The 22,732-nt window shown below is 38.8% G+C and overlaps 1 protein-coding gene across 3 annotated transcripts in view; it reads left to right on the top strand.

Moving 5' to 3' along the window:
* tpp2 (tripeptidyl peptidase 2) overlaps positions 1–22,732 on the top strand; it is a 57,020-nt gene that overhangs the window by 1,828 nt on the left and 32,460 nt on the right. For all 3 annotated transcript variants that reach the window (XM_003218715.4, XM_003218714.4, XM_062975468.1), the window contains exons 2-11: positions 5,414–5,542; positions 6,315–6,410; positions 8,476–8,580; positions 8,917–9,041; positions 10,567–10,730; positions 11,443–11,597; positions 14,826–14,902; positions 17,642–17,769; positions 19,406–19,505; positions 21,644–21,792. In XM_003218715.4, the coding sequence (XP_003218763.2) occupies positions 5,414–5,542; positions 6,315–6,410; positions 8,476–8,580; positions 8,917–9,041; positions 10,567–10,730; positions 11,443–11,597; positions 14,826–14,902; positions 17,642–17,769; positions 19,406–19,505; positions 21,644–21,792 (1,228 nt within the window). The remainder of the gene's footprint in view (positions 1–5,413; positions 5,543–6,314; positions 6,411–8,475; positions 8,581–8,916; positions 9,042–10,566; positions 10,731–11,442; positions 11,598–14,825; positions 14,903–17,641; positions 17,770–19,405; positions 19,506–21,643; positions 21,793–22,732) is intronic.

The following is a 22,732-nucleotide window of genomic DNA, read 5'->3' as shown; positions in this document are numbered from 1 at the left end:
AACCTTAGTCCAGACCGAGTTGAAGCCAACAAACTTATTCTTTGAACGCTTGCTTTCATAGCCAGGTCTTCACTTTCTTTCTAAAACTCAAAAGGGATGGAGCCTGCCAGATATCACTAGGGAGGGAGTTCCACAGCCAAGGAGCCACCACTGAAAAAGCCCTGTCTCTCGTCTCCACCAGCCGCACCAAGAGCAGGTCCTCCCCTGAAGATCTTAAATTACGTGGTAGGTCATAGTGGGAGACACATTCGGATAAGTAAGCTGGGCCGGAACCGTTTAGAGCTTCATAGGCCAAAGCCAGCACTTTGAATCCACAAGTATCCATTGGCCTGTAGAGCCTAGTTGGTTCAGTGGTTTAGTTCCCCTTGGAGGAGGTGGTGTTCACAGATTCTTGCATAGGTTGAGTATATCTGGAATGCTTGAGGCCAGAAGTGTTGATTGTAACCTTATATTTTATTAGTATTAGTGTCAATCTTTGTTCTGTATGTTTTAATCTTATGCTTTAGTAGTATTGAATTTTATCTGTATTTTCACTATGTTGTACCCCGCCTCGAGGCATGAGAAGAACCACTTAACAAATAAAATGTATTATTACTATTTGATTTCAGATCGGGGGTTATTATTTTGGGTTACCTGTATTTATTTGCATATAGATGATGAAAACTTTCTGGGATGGGATCCAAGTCTAAACATAACATTCATTTATGCATCATATATACATAGCCTGAGGGTAATTTTATATGCTACATTTGTAATAATTTAGTGCATGGAACAAAGCTTGTGTACACTGAACCATGAGAAAACAAAGGTGTCACTATCTCAGCTCCCCATGTGAGTGATTTTGCATTTCAGAGTGTTTTGGAATCCCAGATAAAGGATGCTCATGAGGTCTGTAGTGGGAAGCTTGCAAGCACAAAGTTAATAGTCTTGTTTTGTTGTGTCCCCTGAAATTGGTTCTTTGGGTACATTACCACTGAAATGTGGAGGTAGCACATTATGTTTGGAGGCGCTGATAGAATTATTGTTGTAATTGAAATAAGGGTTCTGCAGCAACCTGGCTTATTGTGCATATGTAAACAAACCATAGGTTTAGCATGACATCCAAAGCCAATAGGATAGAGGTTTCCAAATATTTTATGTTATTGACACACATTTTAAAAACATTTTGCGACGAAGTAATTCAGTTTTACTAGCAAACTGGAGGTACAAACATAATTTGGAATAACAAAATGTATATCTCATAAAATACTTCATTTACAGATATTTAAAATATGATTTATTGCTTATTTCACATAGACACGGAGGTTTCTCATGTTCGTGCAATACAACTTATGCACCAGAGCCAACACACAGTTTGGAATGGTTTCTTTTGGAATTGTTTCTCTAGCTTGTTGGGGATGAGACAAACCTGCTGTTAGCTGTCACCTGAAAGTCTGCAGTCATCCCTCTAATACAGACTCCTTAACACCTTGAAAGACTTTTCCCCAAATAGCTGATCATCACAATTAACTTTTGGGTGGGTGTTGGCAGAGGGCTGCATTGACATTTGGCTTCCTCTGGTTCCATAGGCTTCATTTTGTTCATTCCTGTGCTGAACAAATCAGAGCCTGAAAGCCATGTTTTGTTTGCTTACTTTCAGCAAGTGAGTGCTTCTGGGCCAAAGCATTCAGCATGCTGGTTCATATGTAACTAGCTTGGATTCTGCTACTAATACTGTTGTCTGCAAAAGTCTGTGTAATGATAGAAAGCAAATGTCTTTTTCAATGGCAAAATGTAAAAGAGCAGGAATCACTTGGGTTTGATGCAGTGGAGGGGCTTGTGGTTGCATTAAGATACATAGAAGAATGATTAATTTTTTTTTTGTTTTTGTGCAGATTTAAAAATTATCTTTTTTTAATTGTAGTAATGCCACCCTGCTGTAAACACTTTATACATCATAATCCTAAATAAAAATATTCCATAATAATCTGTTCATTTTTCCTTCTACTTTTTAAATGGCATCTGGGGAGGTTATTTTGCAGACTTTCATAAATCTAGGTGATTTCATTTCAGTGAGCAAAAGCAAACCAGCTCCTTCTTACTAGAGATTGGGTCATATCCTCTAACTATGGCTATGCTTACTGTGTATTATGAATGATCTTTTTAAGTAGTATTGGCTGCTAATCATAATTAGATTAAGGGAACACCTTGTTTCCACCCTGAGGGGGAAGGAGTATACATTTTTTAATGTGTGAGAGAATGACACTAAAGAATGTTTGCCTTTGTGAAGTCAGTGGTCAGACAGCAGGGATAATTTTAATGATTGCTGCTTATAAGAGTGGGTAATAGAAATACATTAATGTACTTTTAAAGAAAAGTCTTTTGCATGCAAGTGGACTGACATTACTGTATACAGTGTATAAGTTGACCTCATGTGTAAGTCGAGGTCAGATTTAATTATGGATTTTGATTTCATGTGACCTGTAGATAAGTCGTGGGTCATTCTGGGGAGAGAGATAAAACACCAGTGCCTCATTGAGATCAGCTGCCACTGACTGGCACTATCATTTTACCACACAGGCCTTCAAAAAGGCCTGATCTATTACTAGAGATTAATTAGGTCTTTTGGCTTACTTGTGTTTTATGTTGCTGTTTATCTCTGGGATAGGGTGAGCTCCTTCCCTTTTTGGCTGCCAAGAGCGGGAAGGTTGCTTTTCTCTGCTCAGTTGGGAAGGCCCTGGGCTCACACTTCTATTCTGGCCCTGTCTTTGGCAATAGATGGCAATGCAAGCCTCTGTCTCCCATGCTGCAGGACAGCCATGGGAGATTCAAGGGCTGGCAGCTGAATTCCATAGTGAGAGCAACGCTACATTCTGTTCTGCCACCCAGGAAACTGAGAAGAGCATTCTGACTCCTCTGAAGCTGGAGAGTCAAAGCAGGAGTACTAGTGTGAGGCCTCATCAATTGTGAATGGGATGGTGGTAGTGAGTGAGACAAGTCGGCATGGGTAAAAAGGATAGGTAATCTTCCATTTGTTTACTCGTGAGTAAACCACCCCTTTCCTCCTTTGAGCAGCCCAGAAGGGACCTTAGTACAATGGTTCTCAACCTGTGGGTCCCCAGATGTTTTGGCCTCCCAGAAATCTTAAAGGCTGGTAAACTGGCAGGGATTTCTGGGAGTTGTAGGCCAAAACACCTAGGCACCCACAGGTTGAGAACCACTGCCTTTGTTTGTCTCAGGAAAACCTCAAAAAAGCACTGGCCACCTCTACTCTTTTTAGTGCGGAATTGGCAAAGAGCTGCCACCTCCATATTTTTTTCAGTCCAGAAGGCCAGAAGTGGCACTACGATGGAAAGCCGTGTATAAGTTGACTCAGCTTTTCTGGGTCAATTTTTTCCATTTCTTTTCTTATATTTCAATAGAAGTCCATAGGACTTCTAGTTAATAAGGAAGTGTAAACTACTTCATGGAATTTCATTTTTCAGTATTACTGGTCTTCTTGATAATGAAGGTTCTTCAACATTTGGTGTATTTTGAAAGCAGATCTACCTCGGTGTCAGCATTTGACCTGTCATGCAGTTAATAGAACAAAAACAGCCTTGTTTCTTAAATTGTGAGTGGGTTAGTTTCACAGTTTTGGAGACATGAGAACACCACTAGAAATGTTGAACATCTGAGTTCATGCAAATACAGTGATGGATAAAGGGCAAGCATTCAGAGTTATTATGAAGGATATATTCAAATTAGTTACATTTCTGCTTTGTGGAAATCGTATCTAGGAAAGCTTGTCATGTGACTTAATTATTAATGTTGTTAGTATGATTGCTGGGCTTGCTATACAGTTTATCCTCTAGTCTGGCATGCTGCTACACCTATCCTATCTTTTCAAGATCTGCTCTCATTTAGTCAACTTCCCACCTGTATAGTGGATCATATCCTGTTTGTCTCTCAGCCTGATAGTATCACTTCCTATTTCTTCCTGTGCTCCAGTGAAATGCATGCTTCATATTCTTATCTCTAGCCATCAGTTATTTTAGAAACATGTGATGAATGCTTGGATGGAAAATCTTTGTGACCTTAATTGACCATTCAGGGATACACACATTGAGTATTATCACTGGATATTTTGAGTGGTGTCAAAATTTCTTCCTCTGACTTCCGTTTGCAAGTTTCTCTCATTTTTCCAGACAAACCTGCTTGCCCAGTAATCGTTATCAGTGGAAGTCATCATCCCAGTTTCCTATGCAGAGGTGTTCTACTGAGAAGGCCCTGCGTATCATGCCTGCCTTGATTAGTTATTCTTGCAGGGAGTTATATGACCAGAGTCTCTGATACTGATCCCATAGCATGGGCAAGTTGTACAGCTGAAGGAACCTACTTAAAAAGAAAATCTAACCTGTATTTCTGAAGTAGCTTAGAACTTATTTCAAAACAACTCAGGTTAATAAAACAATCACAGTAAAATTCAAGTTACCAGTTCTAATTAAACTTGGAGTGACAACATAAATAGATGACCAATAGAAGCAAATTATGAGAAATAGCAGTAGAAAAAGAAGTGTGTTGAGGCTGTTATATTGTCCAGTGAAAGCTCATATGAGTAACTGACGTTGTTTAAAAGCCTTTTTACACTCAATAGCTGAATGGCATTAGTGGGTAAATTAAGAGGGAAGCCTGCCTTCCTTAGAAAGCCCTTTTTTCAAATATTTTGCAGCCTCCATACTTTCAGACTAATACCTGTGGTTTCACCTATCCTATCGAGGAATGTTCTAGGTCCTGTAGGCAATTCCATGGTATGCTTCTGCTGAAGGTTACTATAGAGTCCCTTGGGGACATAGAAAACTCCTAGAGAGGTAACATCTGATGGAAATAGTTCATTTCAATAGAATTCACAATTTTCCACATTTTCCTGTTTTCACAATATGTTCAGGAATATATCCTCTACAGATACAGAGGTCATAATATTGACAAAAAACCTGAATAAATGGGCCATCAGAAGGTCTCCACTGATGATTACCAAGCAAGCAGGCTAATATTATAGAAACCTGTAAATATGCTTAACATAGGAAAACTCTGACAAAACCCATATTCAGGGATTGTATCAATAAAGTATGTATGCTAGAGTGCATCACAAAAGACCGTCCACTAAAGACTTACCTGTTTGTTTTGGCCTGTAATTGAGTTAAGATTCTGAATCTTTTACTGCCAGCTTTTGTTATTTTTATAGTTTTTAATGTTTTCTAATTTCAAGCCCTTTTAAGAAGAAAATCTATCTTGAAAGCTGGCTTATAGTTTTTTTAAGTGCTGAAAAGCTGGTATCTTTTAACCAAGCTAAGTAGTATTTTTAATGCTGGGGGTATATATTTTTCAGGTGTGACAGTCATTGAATATTAATATTTCTGCTAATTGAATCTACTTTGATTTATTGCTTTTTTAGATTACAACTGATGGAAAGCCTAAGATAATTGACATAATAGATACAACAGGCAGTGGTGATGTAAACACTTCAACTATTGTAGAAGTAAAAGATGGAGAAATCATTGGTCTTTCAGGAAAAACTCTGAAGGTAATGTTCATTTGAAATTAAATGCAGTGCTCTTTTTAAAAGGGTTCAATATGATGGATTAGATTTAAATCCAGTTATGTGAGCCCCAAGCAAATTAGGGATGATCAGTAATAGCTAGTGGCCCTGATATGCTTTGTAGCTCCTAGTTGCAATTATTTAGTTGTCTTATTTGAATGTCTGTGTTTTTGAAAATCCGTAAAGATGGAATGCAGCTGAAAGTACAGTTGACAAGCCTAAAATGAGATGTCGCTGGAATTAGTGCTAACATAGTCACATTGGAACAACTTGATTTTCTGTATGTTTTCACCAACATAATGGTCAGATATTAGCTATCTTCTTCTACATGTTGTTGGGATATTAAATAAATGTGTATGCCCACCGTTTTGTCTAAATAGGAACACAAAGAGATGGTATTTCCCCTCTACCATAAGAGCAAGTAGTACTGGTAGTTTGATAGCTGTAGTGTATGTAAGAAACTTAAATAAAACTGTAATATGTAAGGTCAAACAAGGAACTTAGTTCTCTGAGCTGAGAATAGCAGGGGTGTCATTTTTAATCTTTATTTTTTGAAAAAAAATCTAATTTGTCTTGGTTGCAGCCCTATTAATAGTTACCATGGAACAAACACCACTGAAAGTAGTGGACTTTAATTAGAACTGCATATGTATAGAATTTGGCAGTGGATAGTACTTTTAAGTGTGATGTGACTGACTGATTGAGATTAATAAAGTAGAGTATGTGAGCAAATTATTAAATTTCTTCCCTTTTTCAGATTCCAACCGACTGGATAAATCCTTCAGGGAAGTATCACATTGGCTTAAAAAATGGTTATGACTTCTATCCTAAAGCTCTTAAGGAGAGAATACAGGTAAAACAGCTTTATATTTTTGTTTAATAACCCACGTCTTAACCTTTTTATTGTTGGTATCACCAAAGCATATTTGGCACCACATGAAAAGCCTTAAGACTAAACTTTAAGCACTTGTGCTCCATACTATCTTTCCATGCTGTAATTGTGTTACCCATTTGTAGTTTCACCTGCTGAGCTATACTTTGTGCTGTTTGAACTGTCTTGTTGGGCTTTATAATAAGAAACACAAAAAAAAGTAGATACAGAGGGCATATTTACACTGTTAATTGTTCAGGTTTCTGTCATTTTAAATTTCCTAAATATCCCAAATAGCATAATTTTATATAATAAAGTTATAAATGAAACATTTTACATTTATAACATTAAGATAACTAACATTTGATTTTAAAATATGGCTTCAGTGCCTTTGGTAATACTGCAACTCTATGCCAGGTTCTCTTACATCATTGCTCACCAGAGAGAATATCAAACAATAGTTTCCATGAGAGGAGAAGTGTCACTAAAACAGTGTGTTTATTTGTTTTTAATATTTATTATTACAGCATTTATATCCCGCCCTTCTCACCCAACAGGGGACTCAGGGCGGTTTACAATAAAACACATATAAAAACTGTACAGTACATTATAAATCAGATTAAAAATTGTTAGCTTACATGAACATTCATAAACACATTCTAAAATACGGATGGGCGTGTTCAAGTTCAAAAGACTGGGTATGTCTATGAGGAAAATAGGAGTATATGTGCAAGCACAAAATGTGTCCATGTAATACAGCACCATCTAAGAAACCCAAAGAACATCAGCAACAGCGAGCTTGGAGGAAAAGGCAGTGTTTGTCTGCTTCAGGCTACCTTTGACCTCAGCTCCTGTTGACTGGCTCCTTACAGACTCAGGCCCTGACAGCCTAGCTGAAGCAAGGCCCAGCAGAAACACCTGCTGCCTCCAGAGACTGGGGTATAAAAGGAGGATGCTGGAGAGTGCCCAATCACATAGCACCATCCAAGAGAGCCAAAGAACTTAAGATCATGGCGTGGGGGTGAGCCTAGTAGGGTGTATTGTGATGCTGCTTTAATAGTGATGGACTGTAATGCTGCTGCTTAACCAAGAGACTTGAGAAACACCACTATGTAAGTTTGATGACTGACAGAAATGCTAACATCCTATCACGATACAGTTAGAAATGAAGCAGCCAAATTATGATTAAGGGATTGGTGCAATGCGTTATTTGTGTATGGGGTTATTATGTTTTAATATGTTCAATGGTTTTTAATTGTATTTATGTTGATTGTTCCTAGTAATTTTATGTTATGTTTTATTTGGTTTGTATAATGAGGCATTTAACTTTTGCCTAGATGTATGTTATATGCCGCTCTGATTCCCCTGCGGGGTGATAAGAGCTGGATAGAAATGAAGTAAATAAATAATACCAGTCCATGGCTTGTAAAATGGAAACCAATATTCAATCACTGTACTTTATTTCCCTCCCCCCCAAAAACATTTACCCTTTTAGCACTGACATATTATCATTGGTTTCAGAATAGCATATGGTATAGAGGTGGGCAGAGTTTCCCTCTTTTATAGCAGCATCCTAATCACCTGGGGAATTCATAAATAAAATGTTTTTGTTTTTTTTTCGTGTCGGGAGCAACCGAAGTTGCTTCTGGAGTGAGAGAATTGGCCGTCTGCAAGGACGTTGCCCAGGGGACGCCCGGATGTTTTTGATGTTTTACCATCCTTGTGGGAGGCTTCTCTCATGTCCCCGCATGGAGCTGGAGCTGATAGAGGGAGCTCATCCGCACTCTCCCCAGGTGGGATTCGAACCTGGCAACTTTCAGGTCAGCAACCCAACCTTCCAGTCACTTAGTCCACTACGCCATCTGGGGGCTCCTAAATGTTGCCCTGCTGACAGATGTTTTGCAGCATCTTGAACCACCTCTGCTTTAATAGTAGCAGAGTTACACAGTGTCCCTTTTTGCCACTCGCAAATCCTTGCCTGAGTTAGTATGGTGTATATGGAAAGTATCAGTGGTCTGAAGTCAAGACAATTTATTTTTGGTTACAGAAAGAACGCAAGGAAAAGCTGTGGGATCCTGTTCATAGGTTGGCACTTACAGAAGCTTGCAGGAGACAGGATGAGTTTGAAGCTGCTCATGTATCCCCATCACAGGTTTGTACTGTTAATTGTTTTAAAATGACTTATTACATTATTAAAATGACTACATTTTTATGACACTGTTAATCTACTTCAGTTGTCAAACAGATTTTTCTTATTGATGTAACTTTTTTTCTTATTTAAAGTGTATCAGTGAAATTCTGTCTTTTGGGTTGTTCCTTGTGGAGTGTGATTGGCTCTAAGCACAGTCAATCTGTCTCTTCATTTGCATATCTTCATATGTGCGTCTCACACAGTTCCTTTTGCAGTGACTTTTTTGCAAATAGGTTTATTTAGTTGGATCAGGGTATACCATGTTCAGTGTATTTTATGAAGCATTGCATGTTTCAGGAAAGCAAGCTAATGAAGGAAGAGCTTCAGACTCAAGTGGAGTTGCTGAATTCTTTTGAGAAAAAATACAGTGATCCTGGCCCTGTGTATGACTGCTTGGTGTGGCATGATGGTGAAACTTGGCGGTAATCTTTTTTTTTTCTTATCTTTTACAAAATACTTATTCACTCTTTATTAGTTCTCACTTGTAAAATAATAAATACATTCTATGCTTGTATCTTCATTATGATTGCATCTGCACTCTTTGCAAGTATTGTTTCTTAGCAGCTTATATATATACACAACAGAGTCTAGCATAAAAAAGGAAGGAAGTGGGAAGAAAAAATGTGGCACACCTTTCAGAGTAACTGGCTTTGATTTTAGCACAAACTTTTAGCAAAATCTCAGATATAAAGCATATTTATATAACTGCAGGAGCAGGATAGAATGTAACAAGATCCTGAAATATGCAAATCATGACCCTCATCTTAAATTTGCATTCTTGTCATTTACACAGTGTTTACTACCATGCAGTGGCTGAGAGTGCTCCATAGGGCTCTCAACTGCTGTGTGCCTTTCCCTCCCATCTTTTTGGCATAAGGATGTGACGGGCCACCGTGTCCTTATGCCAAGAGGACAAGGAAAATGAGGAGGGCCTGAGGTAAGCGCCCAAGGGGGTTCATCCAACACCTGGGCCTTAGTTTGCCCATTCCTGACCTAGAGGTTTACACTAATCTCTTGAAGCGCATCTGAAATAAAGTAAAATCAAGGAAGACATTGATTTGTATTTGTTGTGTGTCAGAGTCAGAAGCCATCCTCTCCTTCATGGAGTTCAGAGAGCTAAATGGAACTACTTATTACGCACAGCATGATTGTAACTTTCTTAGCTAAATCTTGAGTTGAATACATCTAGTTAATAGAATATTCATGTAGATTTTTTGGCTGAAAATATTCATTTGAGCTACCTTGAAAGATATTGCAGAATGTATTCCTCTTCCTCCTTCCGTCTTCGTGTGTTTTCAGCATACTAATAACTTTAAAGCTATATCAAGCCTGCCAGATCATTGTTGCTGTTAGATACTATATTGTAAACAGTACAGTTATGAAAATCTAATGCATACACACTTGAGACTATGAACTGCAGACAGTTCGTGACTTCAGAACATTCTGTAAACCAGAGTTGTAGTCTGAAGGAGAATGACATCTGAGATGAGTGAGTTTTAGCATGGAATATCACAGACACCCCATGTAATGTACTTTAAATACTGTTGAAGAAAAATGTACTGTAGTTTAAATGTTATTTCCAATTTGTCAAAGGCTAACTAGCTTTTACTCCTGTTGGATGGGAGCAGTAGTTATTACATGGCAGAAATCTGTATCTTAAATTGCAAATGTGTGTTTGTACAACTAAAGACATCTTTTTGTCTTTCTTCAATCTGGAGAGGCAGAAAAATTGAGGGAAATGTTTTGGTATTGAGACTTCTAGTGATCACAAATCTAAGTAGGTACTGACATTCCTGGGATGACGTTAGTAAATAAATTAAGGATCTGCTGTTGTAATTTAATTGGAGCAGATTAGTAATTATTCGGGTTTTAAAACTTTAAAAAGGACCTCAGTCTCTTTAGAAATCAAAGTGGATAAATTGTGGTTGTTCTCTTTTCTCTCTGCAGAGCATGTATAGATGCAAGTGAATCTTGTGACTTCCCTAACTGCACTGTTTTACGAAACTACAGAGAGGCTCAGGAATATGGATCATTTGGCACATCAGAGATGTTGAATTATTCTGTCAATATTTATGATGAAGGGAACCTACTTTCAATTGTGACAAGTGGAGGTAAGGTTCATTTTACTAGAACAGTTCTGGAGAATCCTTTTTGTGGCTAATGCAATTTGTAAAATAGAATTATAATAGAAAATAAAAGGTTACTGCTAATTTCATGGTGGGCAAAGTTTGACTTTAGGGTTGCCTCCTTTAGGACAAACAAAAAGAGGTGATACGCCTCTACAGGAGCGGCAGTTGGCCTTTAAAATAGGTTACGACCTCCATGCCTCTCCTGTTTAACATCAGAAAGTACCCACTTTTCACAATCAAAAGTGAACTTGAAAACTTGTAGTATTGATGTTTTGGCCCTAAAATCCACCCCAGTTATCTTGTTCATAGAGGCTCCCTATTTAAATTGTAAAGCATATGTTCACAGAACATCAAGAATGTTTTAGCCACTTCTTCATAGTACTTTGGTTCATTTTAATGGTTAGTATGTACAAGTATGTGCATCATTCATTCTGTACAGTTCCATTTCTGAACTTGTGAAACTAGCCAAAAAGATACTTCAAAATCAGGTATAGTGTCTAAAAAACACTGTAAAAATTCCTATCGGTATGCATTTTGCCGCCATGGCTCTTTTGTAAGTACGTTTCTGTGAAGAACGATGTATATGCCAGCAAAAAAGGAACGTGGTTAATTTTGGAGTTTAATTAAATTGATTGAGCAGCTACTTTTGGCAAGAATGCTGTGTTCTTCTAATAATGGACCACATTTTTTTCAGGATCTCATGGAACACACGTTGCTAGCATAGCTGCTGGACATTTTCCAGACGAACCAGACCGGAATGGTGTTGCCCCTGGTGCACAGATTCTTGCCATAAAGATTGGTGATACAAGATTAAGCACCATGGAAACTGGCACTGGACTTATAAGAGCTGTAAGTATTTGTAATTGTTATATTCAAAATTGTCCAGGTGGTCTAATTATGTTAGCTAGTTACACAAATAAATCAATTTGTGACACTTTAAAATAACCTGCTTTATATAGGTACTAGTGAAAGATTTAGGCTTGCCTGGGTTAGGCTATTTTGTAAGTGCTTGGACAAAAATTGACAGTGTTTGGTTATCAGTTTTATGAATGATCACATTAGAAAATGTATACCTATATAATGGGCCTTTTTAAAAAGTTGTACAACTGATGGCCTAAAATTTCTATTAGCCCCAGATTTGGCAGGATGCAACTTTCATCAGCCAGTTGCATGCCATCAGCCCCAGGTTTGGGGAGATTCAATTCCCATCTGCCCCAGATCTGGCCAGCCTACATCTCCACGTGTGGCTTGACTACAACTCCCATCCTTTATTATGCCCCTCCCGCCAATATTTCAAGGTGGATCATGAAGGTTATGTGCACCAAGTTTGATCCAAATCCAACCTGGGTGAGTTCCATGTGGCTCTACAGATATACATGGACTCTAGATTCCATCCTCCTTCGGGCACACTTCAGTTCACATCTGGGCTGCAGCTTCCATCAGCCCCAGATCTGGCTGGGCTGTAGCTTGGGCCTTCTAACCATTCAAACAGTTCAGCCTTTTTTTTATTATTGGGGGGGGGGGGGGGTAGCAACTTGCAACATCCCCAGCCTGCCTCACGAAGAGGTAATGATGTGGAGAGATTCATCTTGCAAGTGGGCTGATTCCACTTCTGCAACTTCCATCATCCTCTTATCTGCTCCCCCCAGCAGCATTTTAAGTTTGGTTCAGATTCATCAGGCCATGAAGTAACCTTTGTAGATCAAACATCCATACATACATACTTTGGTCTTAGGCCTTTACATATATAGATAAACTTGTGTGAACCCCAGCCACTTTCATCCAATATTTATGCAATGATAAAATTCTTTCAGTCTTTAAATCACACAAGTTGAATCAATGTCTTTTATGGGAAATCTATTCAGAGAATACATTCAATTTGTATATTTCCCAGAACTAGGCAATATTGGTTTAATAAACCTTTGGAACGTGAACAAGTATGCTCCTGAGATGTTTTAGAGAATTTACAACCAAGTAGCTAGCATGAATATGCAAGCAGTTGGCTAAAAATAGTTGTGAGCAGCAGCTCTGTCAGCAAAGAGTGAAAGGTCATGATCATTTTGATTCAAAGCAGTTTGGGCCTGGAATGCCAAATCTACACAGCTGAGCTCCTGATGGGCCCATTCGTTTATTTATTTTATTTCAAGTGTTTTTATTCTTTTCAGACAAAAAGCCTACCAGAATGGCTTATGTAAATTCATAGAAACATAAAGTAGACATCACTGAATATGTTCTTAGCGTTAAGAGAGGATTGACAGCCAGCTGGCAGGAGAGCCTGAGGAGAGCATTGCTTTCCACCCATCCCAGCACATATTAGCCATCTCTTCCATCTGAATTGTCAGGTGCTACTTCCTGCTCTTTTTGGACAGACACACACCCCACATCTATACATATAGTCCCCAAGTTACAAGCAAGATATTTTCTGTAAATTTGTTCTTAAGTTGAATTTGTATGCAAGTCAGAACAGGAATATTTTAAGTGTAGCTCCAGTCAATACACACACGTGTGTGTGCACGCGCACACGCACACATCTTAGCTCTGAATAGCATGGGGAAGGGCTAACACCACTATGGTGTTTGTTTTGCTGTTTGGCTGTCTGCCCCTGTTCAGAAGATTTCACTTCACCTTTTGTCCCTGTGATAATTGTATTTAAAAAAAAAATTGCTTGTTGTGAAAACAAGGATTGGGGATAAAGCTTCAGTTGAGACACCTTTCCCCCATGATGACTCTTCCAGGAGTGAAGTTTCCTTCCAAGTGGTAGATTTCTCACATCTCCTGTTGTCTCACCCCCATTCTTAATTATGAGTCATTTATAAGTCGAATGTTTTAACTTGGGGGCTGCCTGTATTTATAAAAGTCAAAGTGTGCATGTATATTTGTCCTTTTATACAATAAAGACTACTACATGGCTTGATAGATCTGGATCAGACTTGGTACATAATGTTTACCCTTTATTATCCAAAACAGAAGGAAAGAAATGGAACAAAGTGGGTTGGCTATTGCTAGGTGAAGTGGCCCTCTGTGGTCTCACTGGGAAAGAGAGTGAAGTAGCTTGGCTGGAGCCTGCTAGGTGGCATGTGTATAAGGAGAAGGAAGGGAGTGAAAGAAAAAGGAGGGGTGGAAGGGAGAAAATGAAAGGCATAGAAATGATGGAAATAAATAAAAAGGGATAAAGGTTTGAGGGAAGGAAAGTAATGGAGGGAAGGAAAAAAGAAGTGACAAAAAAAAGAAGGGTAGAAGGAAGTAAGTAGAGGGGGGAAGTATATGAGGGAAAACAAGGGAAGAAAGACAAGAAAAGAGGGAGAAGATGTAAGGAGGGAAATGGAAAGAAAGAGCCACAAAGAGTTTGCCCAAAGAGAGTTGCTAGAGCATTGCCATGGAGACATTGTGAGGCAGGTCTTTTTAGAGCTGGAGAGGGGAGAAAGCAGAGTGGGTGAGAGGCAACAGCCCCTTTGACACCTGGGCTACGCCAGGTATATACGCTAGTGTAATATGCTGATGTGTTCTGAATTTGCGGGTTAAGAAGCAATAACTCAGCAAGTGCTTCACAAACATCACTTCTCCCAAGAACCACTTGCTATTTGTTGAAGGTCACCGGTCTCCTCCGCCTCCTCCCCCCCCCCTTCCCTCTTCCTCCTCCTCCTTCTCCTCAGTGGATAAAGTGAGAAGGGATTTTATTGATGCTGCAATGTCAAGGTACTGAAAAGAAAAATGGATAATGTTACACGCCATTATTGGCTTCATAAGATAATACTGGCTTCAGATTTTAATAAGGGTCACAGCGAGCTAGACCAGGGTTTATAGCCCAGTAGTCATTAATTGCCCATTCCTATATGAACCATGATTTCTGTGTGAGATGAAGAATACACAGATCTTACCTTTTTAAAAGCTATGCTGTTCTAGAAACTAGCCTTCGTTCTACAAGACTGTATTCTGGAAATGTAACAGTAAATAAAATGCACACATCTGCTCTTAACCAGCAATATCTGATACTTGGTATCATATGAGTTTGTTGTATAGTTGCAGACAGTGCCTCTAGACGTTTTTGCTTAGTGTTTAATGCTTTAATTTTAACAGATGATAGAAACAATAAAATACAAGTGTGACCTTGTCAACTATAGTTATGGAGAAGCAACCCACTGGCCAAATGCTGGGTGAGTATGTTACACTTTCATGACTGTTACTTTGTTCTGGGCCACAAATGGCTAACCCCTTCAATCTAGGGTACTGGCTTTAGGGACCAGCTAGATTGCTGTGCCTCTTTACTTGCATATTCTGCAAGAGGACAGTTGTGACTTAGACCTTTGGGTCTTTCTGTTTTTGAAGCCTGAGAGCATGGTTGGGGCAGCAGGGTTACCACATTCTAGAGTCAAGGAAATGAAAAAAATAGGGAAAAATCAGAAAATGCAGTCAGAAGATAGTATTATGACTAGGGATTATGCTGAAGTAATGGATATTTTGAGATGCCACTGTAAGAGGGCATTCTATGCTTGTGATAGTTGAAGTGAGTTGTGAAATAAAAAAGAAATGTACTTCCAAACGTATTGCTTTATATGTTTATATTATTTTGAAAATGTGGATATTTTGGCAAGAGTCAATAAATAGTGACTGGCCATACTTAGTGCCCAGCATTGCAATTATAGCAAGCTGGTATTAATATCTTGCCACTGTTTGGTTGCAATTAAAGTCAAACATGAGAAGGACTTAAAAATCATACCTTATATGCTTTTGTCAATTAAAGGAAACCTGCTTTAAAATATCAAATAGAATTTTTCTAAAAGAGGATATTTGATTCATTATTATATATAACTCTGTATAGAGACTTTGTTCTATACTTCTGGATTAGAACCAAGTTCACTTTTTTCTTGGAAAAAAATGGATAGAATAAGCAACAAAAGTCTATCAATCACTTTCATGTTCCAGAGAGAATACTTTCTATTTATTGTAGTATTCTGTCTCTGCCTGTTCCTTGTAGACCAATTCATAACCAGAAACAGATGGAATTATGTTAAGGAATAATTGACTTCAGACTCTCAGAGTTTATCTAGAAGACACTCTGGAAAAGGCAAAGCAGTGAAGCAATAGTGACAAAAGGAGGAATGAAATAATAATGATGGAACATAGAAACTAGAGTGGATGCTTCAAGATCTTGAATCATAAGAACACAAGAACCTAAGTACTGTGTTGGACCAAAAGGCCACCTAGTCCAGCATTGTGTTTCCACAGCAAATTAGCAGAGGAAGACAATGCATTAGACTCCCCAATGCACTAGATGTGTCAGTCTGACACACATATAGGAAGTTGCAAGAATAGTCAGTCAATGGAATACCTTGAAGGATTACAGTCTGCAGAGCTGTTGAAGCTACCATTGTTCTACTCTTGTAATGCTTTTCCACAAAAATAAGACACGCAATAGATCTTGTACCTATGCAGGGTATGGATTGGTGTGAATTCCAGATGTTGTGGGTCTGGAACTCCAATTCCTTATCACTGGCTGTGCAGTATAGGGCACTGAGAGTTTCAGTCCAGCAACACACTGAGGTGGGATCCTGCAAGTAGAGGAATTAAACACATTTTTATTTAGACTCATCTCACTATTTTTAATGCTAGTCACTGGCTTAGAGACTGAAAAATACTTAAACATGTCAGAGAAATGATATTTTGGCTATATTCATTAAGGATTCTTGATTAACAAAGTTGTTCATCTGTTATCATGTTTTTTGAAACTGTTACATTTACTGCCAAGGGGTTGACAGTACACTATAAACCAGGGATCCCCAAACATTTTAAACGGGGCCAGTTCACGGTCCCTCAGACCATTGGGGGGCCAGTCTATATTTTTTTAATTAAAAAAATGAACAAATTCCTATGCACACTGCACATACCTTATTTTGAAGTAAAAAAACAAAACAAACGGGAACAAATACAGCCTCAATGTTAATAATATTAATCATCGTCATCATCATCATATAAATAATGAAGAGGGTTTGGAAGAGACCCCTTGGGCCATTTAGTCCAGCCCCCTCCTGCCTTTGTCCACCAAAAGCACAAGCAAAGCTCCCCTGACAGATGGCCACCCAGCCTCAATGTTAATACAAATAAAAATAATGCAAATAAAAATAATGAAGAGGGTTTGGAAGAGACCCCTTGGGCCATTTAGTCCAGCCCCCTCCTGCCTTTGTGCACCAAAAGCACAAGCAAAGCTCCCCTGATAGATGGCCACCCAGCCTTAATGTTAATAATAATAATAATAATAATAATAATGCAAATAAAAATTATGAAGAGGGTTGGAAGAGACCCCTTGGGCAATGTAGTCCAACCAGCTTCTGCCTTTGTGCAGCAATAGCACAAGCAAAACACCCCCTTAATAATTAATTAATAATTAAATAATAACTAAAATACCTTTATAAACACAAAGCAAAGCTTTGCAAGGCATGCACCGGACGAAGGAGGAGGCGGGGAAAGGCACTGGGCGAGAGAGGAGGCGGGGAAAGGCTCAGGGCTTGTGAACCAGAGGGAGGAAAGGCAAGGCTCCAAGGCTGCGAGAGGGAGCTCAGAGGGAGGAAAGGCTCTAAAGCCAAAGCTCCAAGGCTTGTGCAGCGAGAGGGAGAAAGAAGGAAAGGCGGCAGCGGCAGGCACCTTCCTTGGAGGAGGATGGGGGATGGATAAATGCCTTTGAGGGGCCGCATGTGGCCCGCGGACCGTAGTTTGGGGACCCCTGCTATAAACAATAAAGGTGGCTAAGTGCGCTATGGGATACAGTTTTAAAAGACTGAAGCCTGTAGAGACCTCCGAAATGAAAGATGTCCACCTCTGTAGGTGTATTTTTTTCCAAGGGAAGGTAAATAGAAAATGACACGATCTACCAATTTATGATTTTTTATCTCTTCCAGGAGAATATGTGAAGTAATTAATGAGGCTGTATGGAAACATAATGTAATCTATGTTTCCAGTGCTGGTAACAATGGTCCTTGTCTGTCTACAGTAGGATGTCCGGGTGGAACTACAAATAGTGTGATTGGCAAGTATTTTATGTAATACCCTTTATAAAATGAAGCAGAATTCATGTTTTACTTGAGTCTGGAAGTGGTAAATATAAAGATTGCTGGATTATATTAAACCAGTGGCATATCTAGATCTTGTGTTTGTTTATTTTTTCTCTATCACGTGTAGTTTTTATGATGAGGCCAATCCAATAATGAATGCATATACACACTGATACCAATTAAATTCTATTGAGATCAGTTCATAAATGCATTAATTATTCAATTAGCCTCATCACAAAAACTAAATGTGATAGAGAAAAAATAAACACGGATCTGAATTCAATGCAAGAAACTCTATAAGAATGACCTAAAATTATATCTGATGAAAAGTACTTGTTGGCTTGTGGTTAATTAGAATCTATTGATATCAGTGCGTAAATGCATTCATTATACAATTAGCCCTGTCACAAAAACTACACATGATAAAAAAAACAGATCTGAATTCAACACAAAAAAATAAAAATTAACTAAAATTATATGTGATAAAAAATACTTGTTGGCTTGTATTACACGAATATGATGCAAAACGTGCAGACTTTTCAGTAATCTTCTGTAATATTCTATTTGTCATATTTTAAAGTTGTGATGGTAAAAAATAAAGACATATTTAAAATCAGCATAAAATTGATTTAAACTGTGCTACTTTCATTTCTGATGATTACAAAAAGTTTGATTTTGTAGGCTTGTGTTATTTGGCTTCATTGAGTGACCTTTGTATTATGAACATGGGAAGAATCATCTGCCTGTCCTTCCTCTCTACATCAGGCAGAATTTTATATTTTATATTCTTTTATATCCTTCTGCTGTACATTAGATTTGGGCCTTGTTTTGTTGAGAGCCAGTAGACCAATATTTAAATAAATACATCAGTTGGCATCCAGTTCAGTAGTTCCAAGATTGTTACCTCATTGTTTTTTGGGATTCACAGACATTAAATGACTAAACATAACCCCCCTCCAAAAAAGAACTACTTTTCAGCCAAGTTGTACTCCAACCAAAGTGTTTCTGAAATATTGCAGATTGGAGTACTACAGCATATTCCTGGTTGTGAAATATGCTGAGAGAAGCAGTTTTAACAGAACCTCGAGGGGGGGGTTCTCTAGCTGCTTCGTCACAATGTGTCCTGTGACTGGGAGAGCACTACAGATATCCTTTAACAACCACTAAAATGAGTCTCCTAGAGCCAGCTGAAACTAATAGGTTTTATCTACCTTCCAGATCCTGAGAATAGCTTCTTTAAGAAGCCCATGTCCCAACAGATAGACCTGTGATGATGGCAGGACAGTGAGAAGGGCCTTCCCAGAAATTTACAAAACATGAATAGGCTCACATGGGAGAATTTGATGTTTCAGATAAGTCCTGTAGAGCCTTTATAGGTCAGAACCAGCACATTAAATTATGCCTGGTAACAGACTGGTAGCAGTGGAGCATGTTGCAGCAAGAAAACTTTGAGATCCCTATAGCCAACTCCTTGTCAGGTTGTAGTGTTGGACACAGTGTTGCAGGTCCCTGTGCTCCAAAGTGTTGTTGACATTCTTTACATTGTAAACGTCACTGGCCTAAATAGGTAATCAACTGAAATTTGAAGATGTGTACTGATTACTTTTGCAGGTGTTGGTGCCTACGTGTCACCCGACATGATGGTTGCTGAGTACTCACTGAGAGAGAAATTGCCTGCAAATCAGTATACCTGGTCATCTCGGGGGCCTAGGTAGGACTGTACTTATGACGAAGTACATATTGTGTTGCATTATTTCTATGATCAGCTCAACTTTGAATTGAGCTGAGGGGGGGGGGGGGGTCCCTTCAAGGGCTGCATGGATTATGGGTTGATGGGTTTAGTTTACATGTATACCCTCTTTCATGGGGAAATTCCACTTCTTCACTTTGTGAGGGCCAGGAAATGAAAAGTAGTGATCATTAAGACTGCTGTTTTCCATGCTATTCCCAGCAGCAGAAGTGTGGATGAAACACCCTAGAATCTACAACCCATGTTGTGGTCAAGGGCTGTGTGGAAGCCACAGGTTGTCCACGCATCATTAAACACCTTCAAATATAAAGAGGGAAATTCTGATCAGAAGAATTGTTCTGATCTTAGGGGATTAGTTCTTGAGATAGTCTTCAAGCTTCACCCCTGAAAAATAATTCTTGTCTTTTGGAATTGTAAAATTCTGCAAGGGATCTTGAGTGGGATAATAGGCTGTTTTATTTCTTCTATGTCTTTCCTTCTAAAATGGCAGCTCACAGCATAGTTTAAAATAAACTACAGCATTAAAAACACTAATTATAGTAAAACGTTTTAAAACAAACTATGCTATTGAGAAATTATTTTGAAGCACTTGAGACAGAATTACACAAACAAAATTAGAGCACATCCACTTCACAAAAGGCCCTTCTGTCACAGTCTCCAACAGCTAATCTAAATACAATTATTTACCAAAAGGTGCATATTTGGCAAAACCGCATACTTAACTGTAAGAAGAGATGCCCACAGTAATGTGTAGAAATCTTGTTATAGACTTTATTTTTTAAAAAATCACATTGATGCAGAATAAAACATAGTCAAGACTAGAAAAATTAGCAAGATATTTGTTAGGAGAACAAACCCTGATGAGTTTGTATGCAAAAGCCTGAAAGGAGGGACTTGAGACAGAGCAGGAGAAAGAAAGGAAGGGAAACATTTTAGGCAGTGTATATATCATGCAGCCATTTTTAAGTATCAACTTATTAAGTGAAGTAAGTGCCTGATGAGGCAGTTGTTACTTCCTGTCAAATTGTTACTTCCTGGCAAACCTTTCACTCGATGAAGGTCCAAATGCAGAATGCATTGTGGGATAGTTTTAACTGGGGCAGTTTAAAGGATCTCACTCAACAATGGTTACGAAAAACACTTTACCAGATTTTGCAGGACTCAAAGGGCCATACATAGTTTCATATGTTCAGATATAACTATAACCATTTGAGAAGACAGGTATGTGCATCGTCCACTTGAGTGATGATCAGTCTTTCCATACTAGTACTGCTGATCAGAAATGTAAGACTGGAATGACATCCCCCCCCCCCCCCCCCGGGCTTGGCAGGACAGTACAGATAATTAACTTACATGCATGTTATCATGTTTATACACACCTTAGGAAACTACTTTTTGGTAAATTGTATAATACTTTTATACATTTTGGTATAAATTTTAGTTGAAATCAAGATGGATCAGATTTGAATCAGATGTAATGTTCAACTAGCAGTTGTTATTATGTGTTGCTTCTACAATTTGTTGGTTTACAATATTTTGGGGTGTTTCTTCAACCCCTCATTTCCTGATTATCCAAGGTATCGTAGAAGAACAGGCAATATGTGGAGTTTGTTTCTAAAAGATTCCAAATCCAATAAAATTAAAATGAGTTATATGTGGCAGCACATTGTTGGTTAGGAGTAAAATATTATATACAAATCAAAGCTTTCAAAATGTTCCAAATCACTTCTGTTCAGGGCTTGGAAAATATGGCATTGTTATAACAAAAGAATGCATATTCTCAGCACATCTTTTTATAATGCCTATAAAATTTGTTTAGATGGATTTGGTACCTTTTGGATACAAGCTCCACATATATGCTGGACTTAATCCTTCTCCCACTGTCATTCTTTTTTTTTTAATGTAGATTATAAGACTGAGGGCAAAGAACTTTCTAATTAACATTTTGCAAGCCCCTCTTGTGTGCCACTGTAACTGAAGAATGGGATTTAAATAAGGAGATAAATAAGTAAATATGTGAAAAGTGTGCTAGCAGAGAAATGATTAAATGTCTTAATATGTGGATCACTACAGCTATCAACTATATTTCTGTATTCTAGTACTGATGGTGCCCTGGGAGTAAGTATCAGTGCTCCTGGAGGTGCTATTGCATCTGTCCCTAACTGGACTTTACGAGGGACGCAACTCATGAACGGCACATCCATGTCTTCACCTAATGCTTGTGGCGGCATTGCTCTAGTCTTGTCAGGTAATGTGGAATGTCACACTTCTAATCTAAATCTAATCTAAATCTAAATCCATAATAAAAGCGAAAACCCGTATGTGTGTATATGGCATGGATGTCTGCTCACACAGACAGCCTCCGGCCTCCACAAACAGGCTATACTTCCCAGGGTTAAGAATCTAGCAAGTCACTCTTTTCCACTGACATTGCGGTTACAGAGAGCACCATGAACATGCAGCCCAGCCCCTGCCAATGTCCTTCCAAAACACTACAGCCCACCACCCAAGGAATGTTTTCATTTGGGAACCATTTCATCCTAGATTTTGCTTTTTCTTCCACCATAGGCAAGCATCCCAGGGTTCTCCATTGCTGTGGAATTTGCATGGCCCCGCCCACTGCCCTTTCCTTTCCAATCTTTCTGCATAACAAACGGAGCAGAACTGAGCTGCAACTAAACTTACTGGAGGAGTTTGGGGATTGGCTCCACATGGTGGAAGTTGTAGTTCATCCTCCATCAAGTCAGAGGACTGTCACTCCTACTGGGGAATATACAGGAGTTGTAGTTCACCTACACCCAGAATGCTATTAACCCAAATAATGATGGCTCTCGGCCAAACTTGCCAATATGCCCAGATTTGACTACTGGTGGGTTTGGAGGGGAACTGGACTGGAAGTTGAGGAGAAGTAGGTACTGAGATTTATAGTTCACCTGCAATGAATGAGCATCACACTTGGCACACAGTGCCCCCATAACCAATACAATATATTGGACAAGTTTGGAGAAAAGGGAGTTATAGTTCACCTGCAGCCAGATAAACACTGACCCCCACCGACAATGCACTAGGACCACACTTCACACAAACAAGCCTCATGACCTACTGAACATACTGCAGGTATTTGTGGCAAGGGGCCTTGATTTTGGGACTTGTAGTTCACCTCCATCCAAAGACCACTGAACCCAGCC

This window comes from Anolis carolinensis, chromosome 3, assembly GCF_035594765.1.
Source record: "Anolis carolinensis isolate JA03-04 chromosome 3, rAnoCar3.1.pri, whole genome shotgun sequence".
NCBI lineage: Eukaryota > Metazoa > Chordata > Lepidosauria > Squamata > Dactyloidae > Anolis > Anolis carolinensis.
This window is presented reverse-complemented; position numbering and strand designations above follow the sequence as displayed.